Source organism: Lissotriton helveticus, chromosome 2_1 (genome assembly GCF_964261635.1).
Source record: "Lissotriton helveticus chromosome 2_1, aLisHel1.1, whole genome shotgun sequence".
Taxonomy (NCBI): Eukaryota; Metazoa; Chordata; class Amphibia; order Caudata; family Salamandridae; genus Lissotriton; species Lissotriton helveticus.
Genome location: NC_136059.1, coordinates 405,868,519 through 405,888,151, shown reverse-complemented (window position 1 = coordinate 405,888,151; position 19,633 = coordinate 405,868,519). Strand labels below are relative to the sequence as shown.

Below are 19,633 nucleotides of genomic sequence, written 5' to 3'. Positions count from 1 at the left end.
CAGCTGGGCGGTAGTGATTGTCTAGGTCCTCCAAGGCATGCTTGAAGACGTCGTCATCCGCTGCTTGTCTCGTCGCGGGTACGATATTTGCGAACACCCTTATTCCTTCAGGACCCAAATTGTGTAACAGTAGTCGTTTTTTTCTTGCGCTAGAGAACGCTTCCTCGTTTTCATCTTCTAAGGCTTCTAAATAGTTTTTGAAGTAGTCCCTCCAATCCTCCCATTTCATCTGGGGTTCACCTGGTCTGGGTAGGAATGGAATGGGTGCCGTGAGGGATGTCGCCTGGTTACTCATCGTGGGCACTACCCTCGGTCCTTCACATTGGTCTCGGGGCTGCCTTGGGCACTGCTGCTTTCTCCTTGGTCTGAGCCTTCTCCCTGGCTTTTGAGGCTGCCGGGTGCACTGGTATTTCTGTCCTGTAACTTGCTGGGAAGGTGTTCCTTTTCATCCCCCGTGCCACTATCACTTTTCTCTGCCAGGGCCTCAGTGGGGTGTCGTCACCGCCCTACCGTGCTGCTGCTGGGGCGCTTTGTGGTAGGCCTTGGGGCACGTGGTGCCGTTGGTTGGGACTTGTGCGCTTCTGCCGTGCTCTTCCGTGAATAGTGTGCTTCTTCCCTGTTGTGTGCTCTCTTTTCTAGTGCCCCAATGATTTCCGACCTTGGCGCGTAGCCTGGCGTCGCAGTAATTTTCGTTGTTTTTTCTTCGGGGTGAAGTTGGTGGGGGTATCCCACTCCTCGTCGCCACTGTAATGATGTTAACTCCCCCCCAAATGAGGACACTGTGATGCTGAGTGCTTCTAACAGGTTCGTTTATTTGGAATTCGGTATGCCTATTCACAAGAGCGCCGAGCGTCTACACAGGACAGGCTCCGGTCGCTTCTCACTCCAATCACCGTTCGGGCACTTCCCTTTCTCCCTCGGGCATGCGCATGTGTTCCGCTCTCGCCTCGGCGCACCACGTCATCACATCACGCAGGAGCGCCGGGAGCTAGAGCGCAACACTACAATCAGTACTGCCAGAACCGATACCATAGCAGTTCTTAACGCGGCATTTTGCCTTTCTCGTCCAAGAGAGCCGAGAAACCCGTCAGTCGTCAAACGGCTGAGTCCACAATGAACGAGTGGGGGAGGGGCCACGATCACGCTAGCGACAGCAGAGCATGTGGGCTGCGCCTGCCATGCACTCTCCACACTAAGGCTTTCAGACACTTAGAACCAAGTTTAAAATTGTCTTTCATCACATCTGGTATTACGTTGATTGCCCGAGATATTGTTTTTTTCAATTCTTTTTTAAATCCCTCCAATTTTAAGTGGATGTGTTCAATCAATAAATCTATTATGGGTAACACTTTAAAGTGAAAAGAAAAACATAATGAAATATAAATCCCTTGTAATGCACACTCTACTATGCAGATGCATGTAGAATCATGTTTGCAAATACATTAGCAAGAGTCAGAATATATTTTCTTAATGAAAAGGAGAAGTGTAACATACTGCCCTGCTAGAAAGTAATTAACATGTGGCCTAAATTAAACCTCTTTTTTAATGAGAACAATAATGTTTATGATGTAGGGAGACATTCTGATTTAGTTTTCAATGTTTCACCGTCTTTATATTGCTAATAAACCATGAAATTGGATATATAATGTAAACAGAATGAACTACAGATATATCCAAATTCACCATCTAAATAAATAGGTAATGTTTAAATCCAAAATCTAAACATTCAGATGAGACTTATTGTTTATTTCTATGGAATGACGCATTAATGATCACTGTTTGCAACTCTTGCTATGAAAAAAAGTATTAGTTCTGGGCCAATACAAGGATTTCTAGCAACCTATGCAAAGTCTGAATTTCCGCCCCACTTGCCTGGTCTATGGTCACATTTCCTACCTTTAGAGTTAGCCTTGTGCCCCATAGATTTCTCCTCTAATAACATTATTGCTGAGATATCGAAAAATGACTTGGCTCAATTCTCACTGCTGCAGAAAAGTACACCCTATTTCAAAGATGCTGGCTTTGATGCACTGTCCAAGCTTTGATTTGCTCTATCATTCACAACACCCACTTGACAATCTCCAGTCAATTGTGTCCTCTATAGCTCTTCATGATTCATCCAAGGCACCAAATAATGCAGATATACAACTGTGTCTATGAAGAAACTCCACTTGCCACCCATAGAAGTCTGCATCACCTTCAAAACCTTTGCCTCACAATCATAGCAATGGCTACCAATGCTCCACACTAATTCGCTGTAACACACACCATCTTGTGAGGTTGATGCACCAAACAAGACAATGACATTACCATTTTGGGAAAAAAGGCGTAAAAAGTAATATTAATATATATATATATATATATATATATATATATATATATATATATATATATATATATATAATATATCCAAATACAAACACACCAACAGTTGAGGCACCACACACGGTCGTTTAAATACCTTCGTTATTGGCAAGGCAGCAGGGAAAACAGCAGCAACCTGCAAGTTTAAATGTCCCCCAAACGCATTTCAAGCTGTCGGGTTGCTGCGGCCAAGGTTCTTCCGCCGCACTCGCGGCATTTTCAACTACTTGCTCCGCCCCACTGGGCGTGTCTTCAATAGCATTCTGGTCTTGGAAGTTCTTGTAGTCCAAGTGACAAGTCGCTGTGCCCCCTTTCAAAGTTCAATTCCTTTAGTAGGTAACTGTACAGGATCATGCTGAGTCCCTGCTCATATAAATCTTGCCACACTGGTCACGACGTTCCTCTCGCGCTCAAATTATCAGCGCTAAGGAGCTGCACTTCCGCAGCGGGGTGCCTCGCGATCTGGTATATATATATATATATATCAAGAAAAAATAATTTTCAAGTTGTGTGCCAGGGCTATGTAGTCTTAGACTAGTCTTTCAGCCAGTCTGGCACTGCCAGATTAAAAGTCGCCTTCATGACCTACGGAACCATAAAAAAAGAAAACTGCCCACAAACTGTCTCTTTAAAGGTGGGCCGACTGCCCGAAAGGCTAGTCCTGCACTGGGGCTGTGGATCACAATCTTGCCACAGATCAGGCTGGTCTTCCTTTTCTCCACTACATAAATTACCTCAGTGCTCTTATCGTCAAGAATCACCTCATCCACCATTGTTAATTAGTCTTGAATTTCTAAGTGTGCCGTGGCCCATCTCAAAAAATGCCTCTCCCTAATCTAAATAATCCTGATTTGTCCTCTTTCCCCACTATTATGTACACTGCTCCACTGCTTCTCAGTTACGTTTGCTATATAGTTATAGTTAGTTCATTAAACTATAATAGGCACATTTTAGTATATATATCAATATGTTGTTAGCCTTCTTCTGTTCCTATCCTATCCTAAATATAGGACATGAGCTAACATTAGAAAAGCCCCAAAACCACTAGAATTTGCCTATCATAGTTTAGTGAACTAACTATGACTTGCATCTCTGTCATACACTGCGTATTACTTCTCATAGCAGAGAAGAGCTGGCAAAATATGTGATGTGGCATTATTATTATTATTATTAGCGACTTGTAAAGCGCATGGATACCTAGACAAGGTTTCCCAGAGCTAGCCTCCTCACTAAAACAAGGGCAATCAATCAGTTACATTACATTATAAAGATGGAAACAGCAAAGTCTTAAGCTGCTTCTGAAAACTGTGAGCAATTTGAAGACTCTAAGAGAATGTGGAAAGTCATTCCAAAGTTTAGGGCTGAGTTACGCAAATACCCGGCCACCCTGTCCAGACTTCCTAATCATATGAATCATTGCCAGGTTCTGATGGCTTGATTGAAGAGCACAGTTTGGAAAGTATTCAGACACCAATGGTCTCAAATACAATGGCCCTGTATTAGCAAGGCACGTGTGCGTGTAACATAAGGTCTTAAATTAGACGTGCTGCTCAGTAGGAAGTTAGTGCAAAGTGTGAAGCAAACTAACGGTGGAGCTGAGTCTGGGTAGATGAAGAAGTAAAAGGCCTGCCACATTTTGAACAATTTGGAGCCATTAGAGCAAAGATTTTGCAAAACAGAGATATTAAACAATGCTGTAGTCCTGTCTGGAAATCACCAGGGCATGAACTACTGTTCATTGGGCAGGGATCAGAAGACATGCCAAGATTTTCTTTGGCCTTTTGAGGATACCGAAACACGAAGCAGCCACTTTATTTAGCTGGCGACTCATGGACAGCTAGTCATCTAGCCACATTCCCAGACTTTTTACCACCTGAACTGGGTAGGGGATCATTCCCATGGTAGATGGCCATGGATGAGGACCCCAAAGATAGAGGTGGTTTCCCACTAGCAAAACCTCTGTCTTGTCCCAATTAAGTTTCAGCAAATTGATGTTCATACAGGTTAAATCTTAGGCAAGGCAGGTACTAAGGGCTTCAGCATTTCGGTTATCCTTGGTGGATATGAATACCACAATTTACGTGTCATCAGCGTACGAAAAAAGGGTACGACCATGGGACTCCACAATGTCAGCAAGAGGCCTTTCATATAGATTGAACAACCTTGGACTATGGGCAGAACCCTAAGGTACCTCCGAGGCTAGGAGATGTGATTTGGACCTGTAGTGATGTGAACGTACCTGAAATGTACGAATAAACGGGAAAGAACTTAGCCACAACAAGGTAGTGCCCTGCACTCCAATTCTTTCTAGTCTGCAACGCAGAGTGGAATTATTCACTGTGCCAAATGTGGCACTGAGATTCAGAAGGGTCTGCGCCGGCAAACTGCCTGAATCTAATTGGCCTCAGAGATATTCCATGACGCCAAAGAGGGCATCTTCAGTGCTGTAGCCAGCCCTGAAGGTTGAGTGCTATGGGTGCAATATCCCATTTAGCTCAGTATCAGATGTAAGTTGCCGATTTACATGTTTTTCCAACACCTTTGCTTGGGCAGGCAAGAGTGAAATAGACCTATAGTTGGACCACAAGAGAGGGTCAAGATTGGAATTTTTGAGTAAAGTTGTGACTAGTGCCCTTTTCCATGCTGAAGGAAGTCTGCCTTCCGTTAAAGAGACATTCAGAAGCTGGGTGAGTTGTTCCAAAATTGGCATGTCCAACTTACCCAGTGCAAAAGAGGGTCAAGTGGACAGCCACACCTAGTGGCAGTGAGCAAAGAGATGATTGAAGACACCTCTAATAGGGTAAATTGGTTGAAGGTACTAGACAAGCATGAAAGAAGTTCATAAAAACAAGCTGTGAATGTATCATAGAATGTGATCTGAATATCTTCTATTTTTTTTAAGAAGAAATCAGCAATTTGATCACATTGGGCTTGTAACAGTGGAGTAGTGGGGGCGAGGAATCCTGATCAGGCATATTCCTTACTACCCTAAAAAGAGTTTTAGGGCAGTTAATTGCTGCAGCAATTTCATTCAAATAGTAGTTAGCTCTACTAGTGCTACACTTTTTCTGATAGTCCTTTAAGGCCAGCCTATAGTTTTGTTTTTCCTCATTATTGTAAGTATACGCCATGTTCTTTCACAGTCTTTGCACAGTTTTTTCAATTGATGCTGTGCATCATTGTACCATGGGACCTGGAGGAAGATTCTATGATGTTTCCTGCACCAAGTAAGATCTGATCCATGCGTCAACACTGCAGAAGTCAACCTCCACAGAGTGGATCAGTATAGGATGATGAGCTTCATGTCATGAATTAAGCACAGAAAAATCCAGCTTTGACCAATCTCTGACACTAGAGCTCATCCAGCTGTCTCCAATACGGCCCCCTGAACAAGCAGGATGAAAGAAATGGACGGCAGAGTGGTCAGACCACAGCAGGAGATTGGGCTGGTTAGTCTAAATATTACTAAGATTCTAGAAGATAGGATCTAACAAATGACCAGTGATGTGGGTGGGAAACTTTGTGATAAGTTGAATGTCCAGTGTAGCAAAATCCTCTATCACAGATGTAGCCGTATTACAAGCCACATCATCAAAATTGATATTGAGGTCGCCCAAAATTGTGAAATTGGCACATTTAAAAAATTTGTGATGCAAGAGCTTCACACGAGCTCCAGTTAACCGCATTGCCAAGTGGGCAATATGTAAGGGCTCCAGACAAGATGAAATTATAGGCTAGTAATAGTGAGAAAACCAGAGCTTTACACTATGAGGTTTTCCAATATACCAATTTTGCACCCGTATTCTTCTTTGAAAATAATAGCAATCCCACCGCGTTTTTTGTTTTCATGATCCAATCTCAGGATCCGGTAAGAAGTGGGTAAGGCTATAATAACATCAGGCCCTGAGGCAGAGTTTAACCAAGTCTCAGTGAGAAAGAACACATCTGGGCCATAATCTGTGAAAAATTGAAAAAGTCCCAGTGTTGCTTCACTAGCGACTGGCAGTTAAGGTTAAAAACTTGAAGCCGCTAGAGTCCTGAGTGGAACTGGCCTTCGAATGTACAGATAGGGCTGCAGAAATAGAAACAGATTCCCAGTGAGGAAGGATGGTCATAAAATTACAGTGAGGGTACATTCTAGTAGTTACAGCTCGATCTAGGTCTGAGAAGAGGGGATGAGCTTCAGCTTAGAGGGGTTGCAAAGTACGCAATTGTGCAGCCCCTGGTCCCATATTTGCATAGACAGGTACAGAAGGCTTGCCTTCGGCATACCAGCGGTGCGTCCGCGCCACAGCCAAGTTTAAATATAGACCGCCTACTGAGAGGAGATGGTGAACAATGACTACATCGTCAGGAATGAAACCTGTCACCATAGTATCATAACAGCCAGAGAATTCTTTTCAATCTGGGTCACATCAGATGCCTCAGTAATCTAGCACTTGGCTACCTTTCATGGCAAATTCATCCATATTCCCCTACTTGGATTGCAGGCAAAGATCTTGCCCTTCCATGCTTCACTTGTTTCATAGTCATTTCTAGAGCAGAAGGGGATTTTACCTCACCGGACCCACAGTTTTTCAACACGCTACCACCAGTAGTGCCTGTCTCACATTCTGGCTCGCTTCAAAAAGCATTGGCTAAGCCAATAGTTCCTGCCATTTGTCTTTGCCAATGCAGAACTATTACCTTATCGCCAATCCTGTTGAGAAATAACACAATGGGAAGCTGTGGGTGTTTGCTGCAATTCAATGTTTCCGAGCAGCGGGAGCAGTGGGGAGGGGGCGTGGGATTAATGGAGACGCAGCAGGGTTAAAAAACATTAAAAACTGATGGAGACAGGCAGGAGCAGTGCCATAATGGCTGGGAGGAAAAGAGGGGAAAAGCACAGAGAGCTGAGACGATCTGAGGAAAAAAGCGTTTCATGAAGGAAGGAGCAAGAAAATACATGAACACCACTGGAGTGCCAACGGGGGAAGAAAAAAGTAGTTCCTCGAATGTAAGTAGTGGAAGGATACATGATATCCAAAATCGAATAATAAGCAAGTGTAGGAGATTGACAAGAAATCTAACTGATGATAAGCAAATATCTTTCTTAAAACCCACTATTTATACATTTTTTAATGTACCGGAGACAAAACGCCTTCGACAACAAACAGCATACGCTGTCTGTAGGTGATCCTAAAAAGAGTTGAAAGACTCATCTGTACCAAGGTAATATTAAGACCCCCAAAGAGACCTTTAGCATAAGAGTGGTGCGCATATTAAAAATGATCAACCAGTCAACCAGCAGGCTTGGGTTCTAATGTTGTTTTCCTATGCAGGCAAATTCTACTTCCGAGTCATCTCTCTTTGCCTCTGTTCCACTGTGTGTAACATTTAAAATATAGCAGTACTATACACATATTCTAATACAGTCCAACTAAAGGTATGTATAGTAGCTGTTAAAAAAAGTCAGCCATGTGCTACTAAACATATAAACGTGGTAACTCATATTGTGTAATTGCCCATAGCTCATGCCTGATGGTAGGTGGGGTTACACCTTAAAGAGCTGCTGCTTCATTAGCATGTGGAAATTGTGATGGATAAGGACACCTGTTCAACATTGCCAACATGTGGCGAATGGGCTGTTTTTTTTTTTATTGCTGCATCTTCATATAAATAATGTCTTACGCTCTGTCACCGCTGACTTCTAATACTGAATATTCAGTATGTAACAATACTTACAAGGATTATACTGTTCAGTAATAAATCTGCATTATGTTTGCGTAATTAGTAAGAATATGCCGGGGAGGTAGTGGGTCCCTTTTGCCCAATAGAGGCATTCAGCTAAGTGTACTATTGGCTTGAATGTAAATGATCCCTGCCTTTAGACCCCTATACAGGGGTTAGTTTATATATCCTTCACCGCCCAGGTTTTAGTACCCTGTGGCTACATTTACTGCAATGAGAGCTATTATGATGACATCAGTACTTCCTTCTCCAAATGTCCAGACACATTGAAGCAACTGCAGCTCTCCATGCAACATATACAGTCAGTGTGAGATCATGCATACTACCATCATAACGTAAACATCCTAATTCCCAAGAACCAAATGTCTTACATTAACAAGCATTGACAAAACCAACAGCTGTGGGTTTAATGTGGAAATACATGAAAAGTTAGCACATTAGAGCGAGATGGAAAGTTATCGCACTACAGCAAGATACACAGGAAGGAGCCATCCACCAGGGGAGGAGAGCCAGGACTATATTTGTAAAGTAACTGCTTATGCAGTTTGATGCAAGAATGCAACTAAAGACGGAAGGATACACCTAAACAACCAATAGCAGTAGGCTAGTGATGAATACTCCACTGGGCTGAGCCAAGGTGTGCTTGACAAAATCTCAAGCCAATGGCTGGAAGAGGCTGGTGGAAGAAAGTCAATTCTTGAGAGGGGTGGAATTAAAGCCCCCTCTACCTATACTGTTAGCGATAGGTCTGTTTGAAAGCTGTTCCGTCCAACCCAAGGCCTAACAATCTCATATCCCATTCCCTTGGTCGTGATTGTTTTTAGTCTGTGTCCACTTTAATATTCTTGATTTCTTAAAGAATGTGTAAGGTCACCAAAGTAACACAAAACATGTCTAAGAAAATAATATGTGTTTAACGGGGCAAGAGGGAAATTCTCAAAACCAGGAAAAACTATGTAATATGTTCCTCCAGAACTCTTACAGTAAGGAAGAGGGCCCACCTATATTTTGGGAAGGCAACATGAGTTTTCCTGGGGCAAGTTCAACTGGGTTGTGAGGGCTTTAGTCCCCTGAGCCTCTGTTTCAGGCAGTCAGTGCACAAATGCTGAATGTTTTCTTCTCCTTCATTTGTCCTCGTTGAAGAGTTCATCATATGTACATGATTAGGAATATAATATGTTTTATGTTTTAATGACTGTAGGACTTATTTCCAAATGGTTTCTCCCACTGCGTGCCTATGGGAACATCTTGTGAACATAAATATTAAGCAATAAATAAGTAAAGTCCTTCAATCCTTCCTATTACCACCCACTTTCCCTGTGGGAAGTAGTGCAGATCGGGTATCAAACATTATTTATAAGATTTTCAATCCCTGAGGTAGACATACAAAATATTGTTACCATGGTATTTAAGAACTCAGGGAAGCTCAACATCTATTTGAATAGAATTTTGTTTGCCAACAAAAGTGTGTTATAATTTTATTAGTAAATTTTAAAATGTCTTAAATTCCAATTATCTGTGCTTTGGCATGCAAAATGTACTGGACTCAATCTTTTTACATAAAACCTGCATCATGTTATTGTGCACTATTTTACAGTACTTCAGGGCCCAGTAACACAGAGCAGACCTTTTCAAGTCTAAGTATTAAAGTGAATTCAACAATACTACATTGCTAGATATATTGTTTTATTTGGTTAATCACAATGAATTTAAGATTTCTCTGAAACTTAATAGTTTGCAAAAATGAGGACATGAGTATATTTACAAAACGTTTCTTGATTAAAAACTAGCACCCTCTAGGAGCTACATTGGCAAGCCATTAAAGCTCGAACCACCTTCAAGATGTGCTGTGCCATAATCAAGCTGTCACCTCCAACACAGGCCCCTGCCTAACAGTGGTTTCCAGTTATGGATGTGACATGCCCAGCTAGGACACTGCCTATCTTTAAAAAATGAAAGAAGGAAAAATGTGAAAGGATACGTTCACACGTTGAATGAAATGAAATGAAAATAGGTACTTGTAAAGCGCACTGCTACTTCACAGAGTGTCCCGGAGCTGACAATGGACCACCGAAAGACAGAAACAAAGCTTGCAAACAGGCCATGGCCACACGAAGAATTACAGCTTGAAAAGCCAGGTTGTAAGCTGTCTTCTAAAAGTCAACAGGTCCTGCACATGCCTAAGATAAGGAGTCAGTCCATTCCATGAGCAGGTGTCCAGCACTTGAAACGAACGACCACCAATACGAGAGCAGGCAAACTCGGGTATGTGCATTAGTGTCTGGGCAGAGGACCTCATGGCCCGTTGTGGCACGTACAGCTCTACCCTTCTCCTAAGATACACTGCCCCTGTGCCATCAAAGGCGCGAAAAGCTAGGACCAGTGCTTTGAACTGGATCTTCTTACATACCGGAAGCCAGTGTAGGGCCCTCAGGTGGATAGTCATATGTGCTCTGGGCACTACCATAAGAATGGCTCTAGCCGCTCCATTTTTAGCCACCTGCAGATGATTCAATAAATACTCAGGGAGGCCCAGGTACAAGATATTAACATAACCCAACCTGGGTTATTCTCCTATGATCATCCGATGCCATCTTTCTTCAGGTACCTAAATTTCACTATTCAAGGTTGGGATTGAAAGCCTTTTTGCTGGTGGCTGCCAGATTATTTAATGCCCTCACATCAATATTTACTCAGTCTGTAGTATATGTTGTAGTTTGGCAAGGCATGAAAGACTTGGCATTATGGCAAATGATATTTAACACAAATGGGCCGCTCCCAGATAAGAGACCAAGGTGCTACAGTACATACATCTTACAATAAGTGAAAGACTAGTATCACACACTACCTCGTGTCATGCTTCATCATTGACCAGTCCTCACCCTCTAAAAACATGGTTTGATAGAGGGTGGGCATACACCTGACGACAGGGATGCACTTCTAAACTAAGTGGGGGTCCTGAAAAGGAAATGAGTCACATTTAGGTCCTCTTATCTTGCCTTCTCTTAGTGGTAGGACACCTGTATGGGTAGCAGCCACTCAAGAAAACTGGTAGCATAACACATCCCATTCCTTGGTTTGCTCCTATCAGTTGTAACTGCACCTCAACAGAGATTGGGAAATTGCATCCCCTCCTCTATTTTAGGTAGAAGCTGAACACTCTCCTTTCAGTAACCATTTTTTATATCTTGCCTCACATAGGACTCGGAGCTAACAAAGAGACTCATAACATTAAAAAAAAGTTGTATCTTGCCCTCACTTGTTACTCCTGCTCCCCTATGTAGCACATCACTCCCTATTTTTATGACTTTGCTCATGCTAAATTAATACCAACACATTTTTATATACAGATGCCTGAATTGATGTGGTCTCCAGAAAAGTACAGGAAATACGGCACTAGGTTGGCCCCCAAAAAAAGATTCTTGCCAACATTTGTCTAGGGCAACATTGAACCAATCTGTAACAAGTACAGCTTCTTATATGTGCTCATAAAAGCAGGTTGATCATGTCATGCATCTCACTATAGTGGCAGCTTTAATTAAAAATCTAAGGGGGATCATTTTGCCGCAGGTGGGTGGTCTGCCAATGGGGGAAACCTAGCATATGTCTACTCCACAGCAGACTTCATCTGTTGTTTAGAGTTAATGGCCTGTTCGTTATATTATTTCTAACAAAAAGTCTCCGGCCAACAATGAGGGAGCACTTTACTCAGAAATGAATGAATGAATGTCAGGCTGTTTGTGGTGTCATGGAACCTCGGTCAACTTTCTTTTTTTGTTTTTCATGAAAAATTAGTACCCTGATGTGCAGGGATGTTCATGTCCATATGGGCCACTGTTGAGTTTGACTGCCTTGGCTCCCCACACCCAAGAAGGATTAGTGGTGATTTATTATAGTGAAGTATGAAAGTAATTTGAGTGGTGGATAGGTTGTCAGTTATTTGGATTCAGAAGGATAGCAGAGGGATAGAAGATGGAAAAAGGTTTGCATATACATAGCGCTTGGTTCCCTGATGGGGTGTTGACACGCTTTTTTGGCCAGTAGCGCGCTACTCTGGAACCCATAAAGGATGAGTGGTGAATTAGTATAGTGAAATATGAAAGTAATTTGAGTGGTGGATAGGTTAGTCAGTTGTTTTGATTGAGAAGGATAGTGGAGGGATAGAAGTGTTGTAGAAATACCATAGACATACATGCAAACATATGTACATATGCATTTTGGGATGGTACCCAACAGAGTTCCCTCATGTTATGACTGTCAGTGATGCTACCCTATACCCAATGGTGGAGCCTATATCTGGCATTGTCATCTCTTCTCGGCAACTGGTTCTCTCTGTGCCATGTAAGTTCGATATAAATACCATTGACATACCTACATACATATGTACAGATGCATTCTGGGATGGTACCCAACAGAGTACCCCATATAATGACTGTCAGTGATGCTGCCCTTTACCCAATGGTGGATCTTGTATCAGGCATTGTGACCTCTTCTAGGCAGCTGGTTCTCTATGCCACCAACAGGCACGTGCCTGCACAAAGATCTTAAACTAGCCGCTGGAGTGCAGAGGTACCGCGGATATGTAGCGTTTCTGAAAAGGGCCAGAGCACCATCAAGGCTCGGAGCTCACAAGCACGCACACGCTTAAGTAAGCCGAAAAGACCGTCTTTCACAGCCTGTCACGCTGCCCGCTCCACAAAAAACCCCACCCTGCAGCGAAACTTCAATTCACAGCCTCAAAAAACAAAGTACTCAGCAATGAATTACTGCCCATGATGCGATGCCCCTCGCAGAGACTGTACAGCCAATGAGCTTTACTTGTGACAACCTTAGGATAATAGCGCCGTGCAGGGCATGGCAGTGATTTATTGGCGCTATATTTACACTTTTCTTAGCCTTTTCAGAATGAGCGCTTTATACATAAGCAGACAAATCTGATTCAAAACACAGATAGGAGGAACATGGCCGTGACCTCATGCCAGCGCCACTTTGACTCTACCATCAGCAGGGCTGGCAACGTCTAGTACGTGGGGAGGAGCCAACCTAGTGCCAGCATCTGGAGCGGGAGGTGACTAGGCGCTACATCACCTTCAGGGGAGCACCAGCTGCCTGGCACTGGGCTCAGGTTCACACCTCTGCAGCCTCATCAAGCTGCGAGTAACAGAAAACTGTGAATGAAAAATAGAGATAAATTGAATCATGCTAGCGGGGTAAGGGCCGGAGCGGGTCTTCATTTTACAAATATCCAGAGAAAAATTGAAAAATGCAGCAGACTGCAGAAAAGGAGAAGTTTCAGGGGGTCTAATTTTGGTACCAGAGCACAGGCATGTTGACACTCTTGGTGGCGAGGAAGTCCCACGTGACCACAAGGAATGCAGCTGCCAGCCTGAGCACCCCTGCTCACTCCCAACAGCAAAAAGCCATGGGAGTGAACATTGAAAAGGAGGTGGGACAAGCACCCGCCTTTGGCCATTTGCGTGCTTTCATTATTGAAAGACACACGCAAAGGCCAATACTATATGTGGGAGGAGTCAGACCCACACGAAAAAGTTTCAAGTGCTCACATGAAGCCTCCCATAGACCAGCGCATGGGCACTGCACTAGGCTCGACCTAAAAATGAGGTGCAACACCACCATAAATAGGGGCACTAAAGTTGTGTGTTTTCTGGTGCAGAGTGAGAGATTCAGAGGTTCCACAGCTAGGAATCAGCATTCCCCCCAAGTAAGGGAGGAGAGTCAGCTGGTTTGGATGAACGGGAGCGATGCTAGTTTGCAGCTGTCTCCGTCTCTGTGAAAGCCAAAAGAATGCCCTAAGTATTAATTATCAAGAGGTTAAACTACTAACGTGAAGACAACCATAACTGGATCTGACTGTTCCACTTAGTTAAAAATAATTCCATGTTAATTACATGTTTTAGATCCGATCCTTGTTTGCATACACCTGCAGAATACGCAGGGCCGGACTGGGAACCCAAACCAGCCCTGGAAATTGTGACGGACCAGCCTCCCTGCTGCTTTTGTTACTGGGGGCAGATATAGCAGCGGTAACAGAATGGCTACCACCACTGCAAAATCGCCCCCACCCTTCCAGCCTCCCGGGAAAAAGCTAGATGCCCGCTATTGCCAGTCCGGCCTTGAGTATACAATTCACCTGAAATAATAATGATATGCTCCATGCATTAACTATATGGTGAAACTATGGCCCACATCTGTTTCATTATCCGTTTATATGAAAATATGCCCAGGTAATTTCTGATACTCATTTTGAACTCCTTCAGGCTCAGAGATGTAAAACTCTAATATAGAGAATGAACTCAATAACTTCTATTGAGCTAGCAATTTACAAACATGTTCGGCCTTCATGGAGAACATGTAAAAAATGAAAATGTGGTTTTCAGAGAAAAACATGTGCAAGGTGTAAAGCAGGTTTCAGTTCGATACTCTGGCTCAGTCTCTAAGTTAAACTCTGACCAGTGTTCTGGAAAACGGCAAAGCTCAAATCAATCTTCGTTATGCATCTCACTACTCTTTTGACTCTTATAAGATGTTTGTAACTCACTGACCCCCTAATCATCTCTTAGTAGCTTATTTATTGACTGTCCAAGAATTGGTTGAAAATACTTCTGTTAAAACCAATGCTTCTCAAGTTTGCTTATAAATGTGTTTGGTGTTTATTACTAAATAGGAAACGTAGATACTCACACAACTACGTGTTTATATTTATAGCAGACTTCCCCTCAGTTTGTTTTCCCAAAAAGATTAATGAATAATTAGTGATGCAAAGAAGTCTGTGACTTGGAAAGGTAATATTAGAACTAATACATAGCTCCCCCGCTTGGGAGAGAGCACCTTCGAGCACTACTGAGGGGGGACCACTGGGTCTTATTCTGTAGAAAAAAGTTTTTTTCAACACACGGTGGTGTTAGTCCAACATTCACAGTTTATTAAACTCTCAATATGTTCTTGGTTTAACATAAATCACTGGATAGTTGGTATTCAAGATATCTTAATCAGCGAAGCATTGTTACACATGATAGCAAATCCCGATGCATTTCGGGCCACGCCCTTCCTCAGGGGATTACTCTACAAGCAAAAAACAGAAATATATGGAATCAGCTATATATTCTCAAACTGACAAATTCAAAGCAAGATTAAATACAACAAATAAACTATGTGGGAGAAAAGCAATACTAAGCAAAATCAGGCAGTGAGCGACCAAAACTATAATGAGAAACCCAAACGTGTATGAACTAACGCTCCGGTAGGAAATACCGGGCAAAAATTAACCTCTAAGTTTCCCTTGTTAACCCCAGGTCTATAACTGTATAAAGCAAAAAGCAGGGTACACATGCGTTAAGCGCATAGATACAACAGACAACATGTACAAAACATGAAACGGCTGTCGGCTTGCTAGGTAGCATATAACAATAATATAAAAATAATCAGGGTCCCAGGAGGGTACTTACAATAGCGTAACTACGCTAGAACTCCGCGGAGTTCCGTGTGGCAGACAGTAAACCGAACTCGCGGTTAAGCAGCAGAGTAAACAAGCAAAGAGGAATAAACATAGTAAAAGGACTGGGATAGGGAACGCTATTGTGGGGGCCATGATGTAACGTGCAAGTCTCACAAGTGTCAAATGAAAAGCATAGAAAAAAATTGAACAAATATATATACAAACAACAAAACTCATCTGTAAAGGCAAAAAATGAGAACATGTATAACAGTAAGAAGGTCACAAGTAACATTGAAATTCCATGCGGTCATTTAACCCATGGGGCACCATGGTGGACATAAATCGGATCCAGAAATTTTCTCTTTTTAGTAACGTGTTCTTGTTATTCATAGTCACCTTGAGTTGTTCCAACACTTGGAATTTCAGCTGAGCCACACTGTGTCGATTCTCATGAAAATGTGTAGCCACTGTGGATTTCAAGTTCTGGGTTCTAATGTTACTCTTGTGTTCAAGGATCCTGACACGGATCTTTCTTTCAGTGTGACCTATGTAACATTTGCCACAGGGGCATTTCAATATATAGATGACATTACTACTGTTGCAAGTAGCATTGACTCGTAGTTTAATTGGATAACCTTTCATGGGATGGTTGATCATATTACCTGGAATGCAGTTGTTACAATTACTACAGTTGTAACAGTGTTTTAAGCCTTTGTAAGTCATCTGAGTGTCTGTAGCATTGGGTTTTGTCAAAATTTCTTTTAGGTTTCTACCTCTGGTGAAAGCAAACATAGGGGGCCCTGAAAGTCTGGTTCCATGGACAAGATGGGCCAATGTTTACGAATGATGCGTTGGAAGTGGTTGGAAATCACAGAATATTTCGAGACCACCACCATGCGGTCTGTGTTTTTTTTAGGTTTCAACTGGAGAAGTTGTCTCCTTGTTAATTTCTCACTTCTATCCACAGCCAAATCCAGGATCGGTGGGGGGTATCCCCGTGCCTTTAATCTCTCTAACAAGATCTTGATCTCTTTTTGGCTCTCTTGTTCATTAGAAACAATTCGTTTAACCCGGAGTAATTGAGCATAGGGTAAATTGTTTCTCAAACCTAGATGGTGAAAACTTTTGTAGTGCAACGTAGAGTTCCTATCAGTAGGCTTACGGAAGATGGTGGTGGACCAGTCTCCCATCTCTCTGTGTATCTCCACATCCAGATAATGAACACATGTCTCATTGTATTCCCATGTGAATTGGAAACGATTGTTGATGTTATTCCAGGTCATCAAAAAGTCAGCCAGTGTGTCTGTGGAGCCTCCCCACAGCAGAAAGATATCATCAATATATCTCAAGTATAATCTTCCATGCTCTAACCAACTAGCTTGATTCAGAATGTGTGTCTCCTCAAATTATTTCATGAAGATATTCGCATAGCAAGGAGCTGCGCAATTTCCCATGGCCGTACCATTTAGTTGATGTATCCATTTGTCCTGTGCCAAGAAGTAGCTGTGGTAAAGTGTGAACATAGTTAATTCGATCAGGAACACTTTCAGATACGGATCGAGATCAGATGCAGCTAGAGCGTGTTCTATAGCTTCTATGCCCCAATCATGGGGGATGGAGGTGTAGAGTGAACAGACGTCAACTGTACACATGATGAGTTTAGTGTTTTTTAATTCTTCCATGCAAGATTCCAGCTTCAAGAGAAAGTCCGTAGTGTCTCGTACATATGACCTTGTTTTGAGAACGAAAGGTTGAAAATACCTGTCTAGGAATTTTCCAGTGTTCTCATGGATGCTGCCTTTGGTGGAAACAATAGGTCGAAATGGCGGTTTTGTGGGGTGCTTGTGCATCTTGGGTAACAAGTACAACACAGGTGGTTTGGGGTTAATAGGTACCAGATATCTTCTTGTTTTGTCGTTGATAGTGCCATTGTCAAAAGCTCTATTGATGATGTGTGTTAAATTCGTCGAGAACTCCCGGGTGGGGTCCCCCGGCAAAACATTGTATATGTTAGTATCCAAAATGTGAGCTTCCATTTGGTTTTCATAGAAAATGGTGTCCATAATCACCAGGGCACCGTCCTTGTCAGCGTTCTGACAGATGATGTTAGGATTATCAGCCAGTTTTTTCAGAATGTTTCTTTCAGTCTTAGACAAATTACCATGTTTCAAAGATTGTTGGAATGGTAAACTAGCAATCTCTTGTTTGATCAAGTTCTCGAAAGAGTCGATGATCTTATGACTTTGTGGTGCCATAAAAGTGCTGTGTGGGCGAAGTCCTCGAAGCATGTCTTCTTCTTGTGGTGGCATCGGGCTAATGTTCTGAAAAAAATGTCGTAGTCGGATGTTCCGTACCAGTTTGAAAGCACTGACTTCTAACTCTAGAGTATTAGTTCGAGTGGTGGGCACAAATGATTGCCCCTTTTGGAGGGTGTTGATCTCTTCCGTGGTTAATTGTGTGGAAGAAATATTTATAACTAAGTTCTCGTCAGAACTCATCATTGTTTGTTGCTTCTCTTGCCCCTGATGGCGGTCGGTGTTGTTTTTTCTCTTTCCTCGACGAATTTTTCCCTTCCGGGATCTGGTGGATGATCCTGGCCTTGTTCTAAAAAATGAACCGCAGGTTCAGTGGAAGTGCTTGGTGTCTGCGACTCTGCATTGGGTGTAGTACGAGTGGACCGCTGTCTGTTGTCTTCCTCAGAGGATGATGTTTCATTCCCTGAGAAAGGAGTATATGGTTTGTTAGGGCGTCGGCGGGCATACACCTCTGCCCAGGTGTACACCTCGCCGAGCTTATAGTCTATGGTGTCTCGTTTAAACTTCCGAAACTTTCTTTCCTGTGTTTCACGTGTGTGTTTTTCAAGTTGAGTCTTGACATCCTCCAACATTTTATTAAGGTCTTCTTCGGACATGGCGTTGTCCAGCTCATTCCTAATGGTCTTTATCTCCTGGGACAATTCTTGCAGTGTTTTTGATAACTCTTCCACGATCAGGAGGATCAGGTCGAGAGAACATTTATTGAGGATGGAATACCATCGCTCCACAAATTTCACGTTGTTTTTACAAAGTAAAGGTTTCAAAGGGACCCTCAGGCCCCGCGGGATCCGTTGGGCACGATGGTACCGCACCAGTGTACTGGCGTGTAATTTCTGATTGGATTCTTTTTTGAGCAAGTAGAGTAATTGTCTGATGTTACTCTCGACACTGCGAGTGGTTGCAGTGGAGATGATGTCTTCATGAATCATGCCATATATTTTATCAGCATCTTCAATGGTGAAGGCGAACGTACTCGCCTTTTGGTCGGTCATGCCTGAAACCGAATCGAAATTCATTGTGAATTTTTTGGCGGCGTGCTGAGCTCCTTGGTCAGAATGTGGTGAATACTCAATCAGTGGATGGAACTCGCACAGCTTATTCAAAACGATAAAGTTGCGCAGATTTTAAGTTCTGTAGTGTGCTCGGAGGTAATCACTGTCTGGCCAGGCAGTGAGGAATCCAAGAGAACTAATACATAGCTCCCCCGCTTGGGAGAGAGCACCTTCGAGCACTACTGACGGGGGACCACTGGGTCTTATTCTGTAGAAAAAAGTTTTTTTCAACACACAGTAATAGTAGGCCATTATCTCCTTTGTCCGGTGACACATCCAAGGAGGTGAGACAGCACGTGAATTTACAGCACTGCAAGTTGCAAACTGATTGCTACATGTAATGCTTTCTTTTTTCATCTTGTACTGCTGTATTTCACATATGCAGTATAGACTGGCACGTTCCACCTCTAAAGCAGTGGCCTGAAGAAATGAATCCGAGATGGCTGAAACAATGCTTTATGAATGATCTGACTCCATTCACTTCATGCCTTGCCAGTATATCTACACGGTAACGTTTAGTAAAGGAATGGGGGTAAAGACCAAGTAGCAACCTTTCATACGTCTGCTAATGGCATCTAGCCTAAGAAGGCCAATGTTGCTCTCTTTTTTCAAATGGAGCATGTCTTAGTTGCACCTTAAAGTGTTTATGTAGCTTTTGCATAACATACTACAATTGCATTTGACAATCCATATTGCAATACCTGCTGTTTGTTTTC

The 19,633-nt window shown here is 42.7% G+C and overlaps 1 protein-coding gene across 2 annotated transcripts in view; it reads right to left on the bottom strand.

Annotated features, from left to right (window-relative positions):
* The window catches only part of FGF10 (fibroblast growth factor 10), a 295,881-nt gene that overhangs the window by 15,482 nt on the left and 260,766 nt on the right, over positions 1-19,633 (bottom strand). Inside the window, exon 3 of one of the 2 annotated variants that reach the window (XM_078675044.1) lies at positions 15,076-15,177. The exons of the other annotated variant lie outside the window; for it this stretch is intronic. Coding sequence (XP_078531170.1) covers positions 15,091-15,177 — 87 coding nt within the window. The 3' untranslated portion in view covers positions 15,076-15,090. Of the gene's footprint in view, positions 1-15,075; positions 15,178-19,633 lie in introns of those variants that run through there. 2 annotated transcript variants of the gene reach the window in all.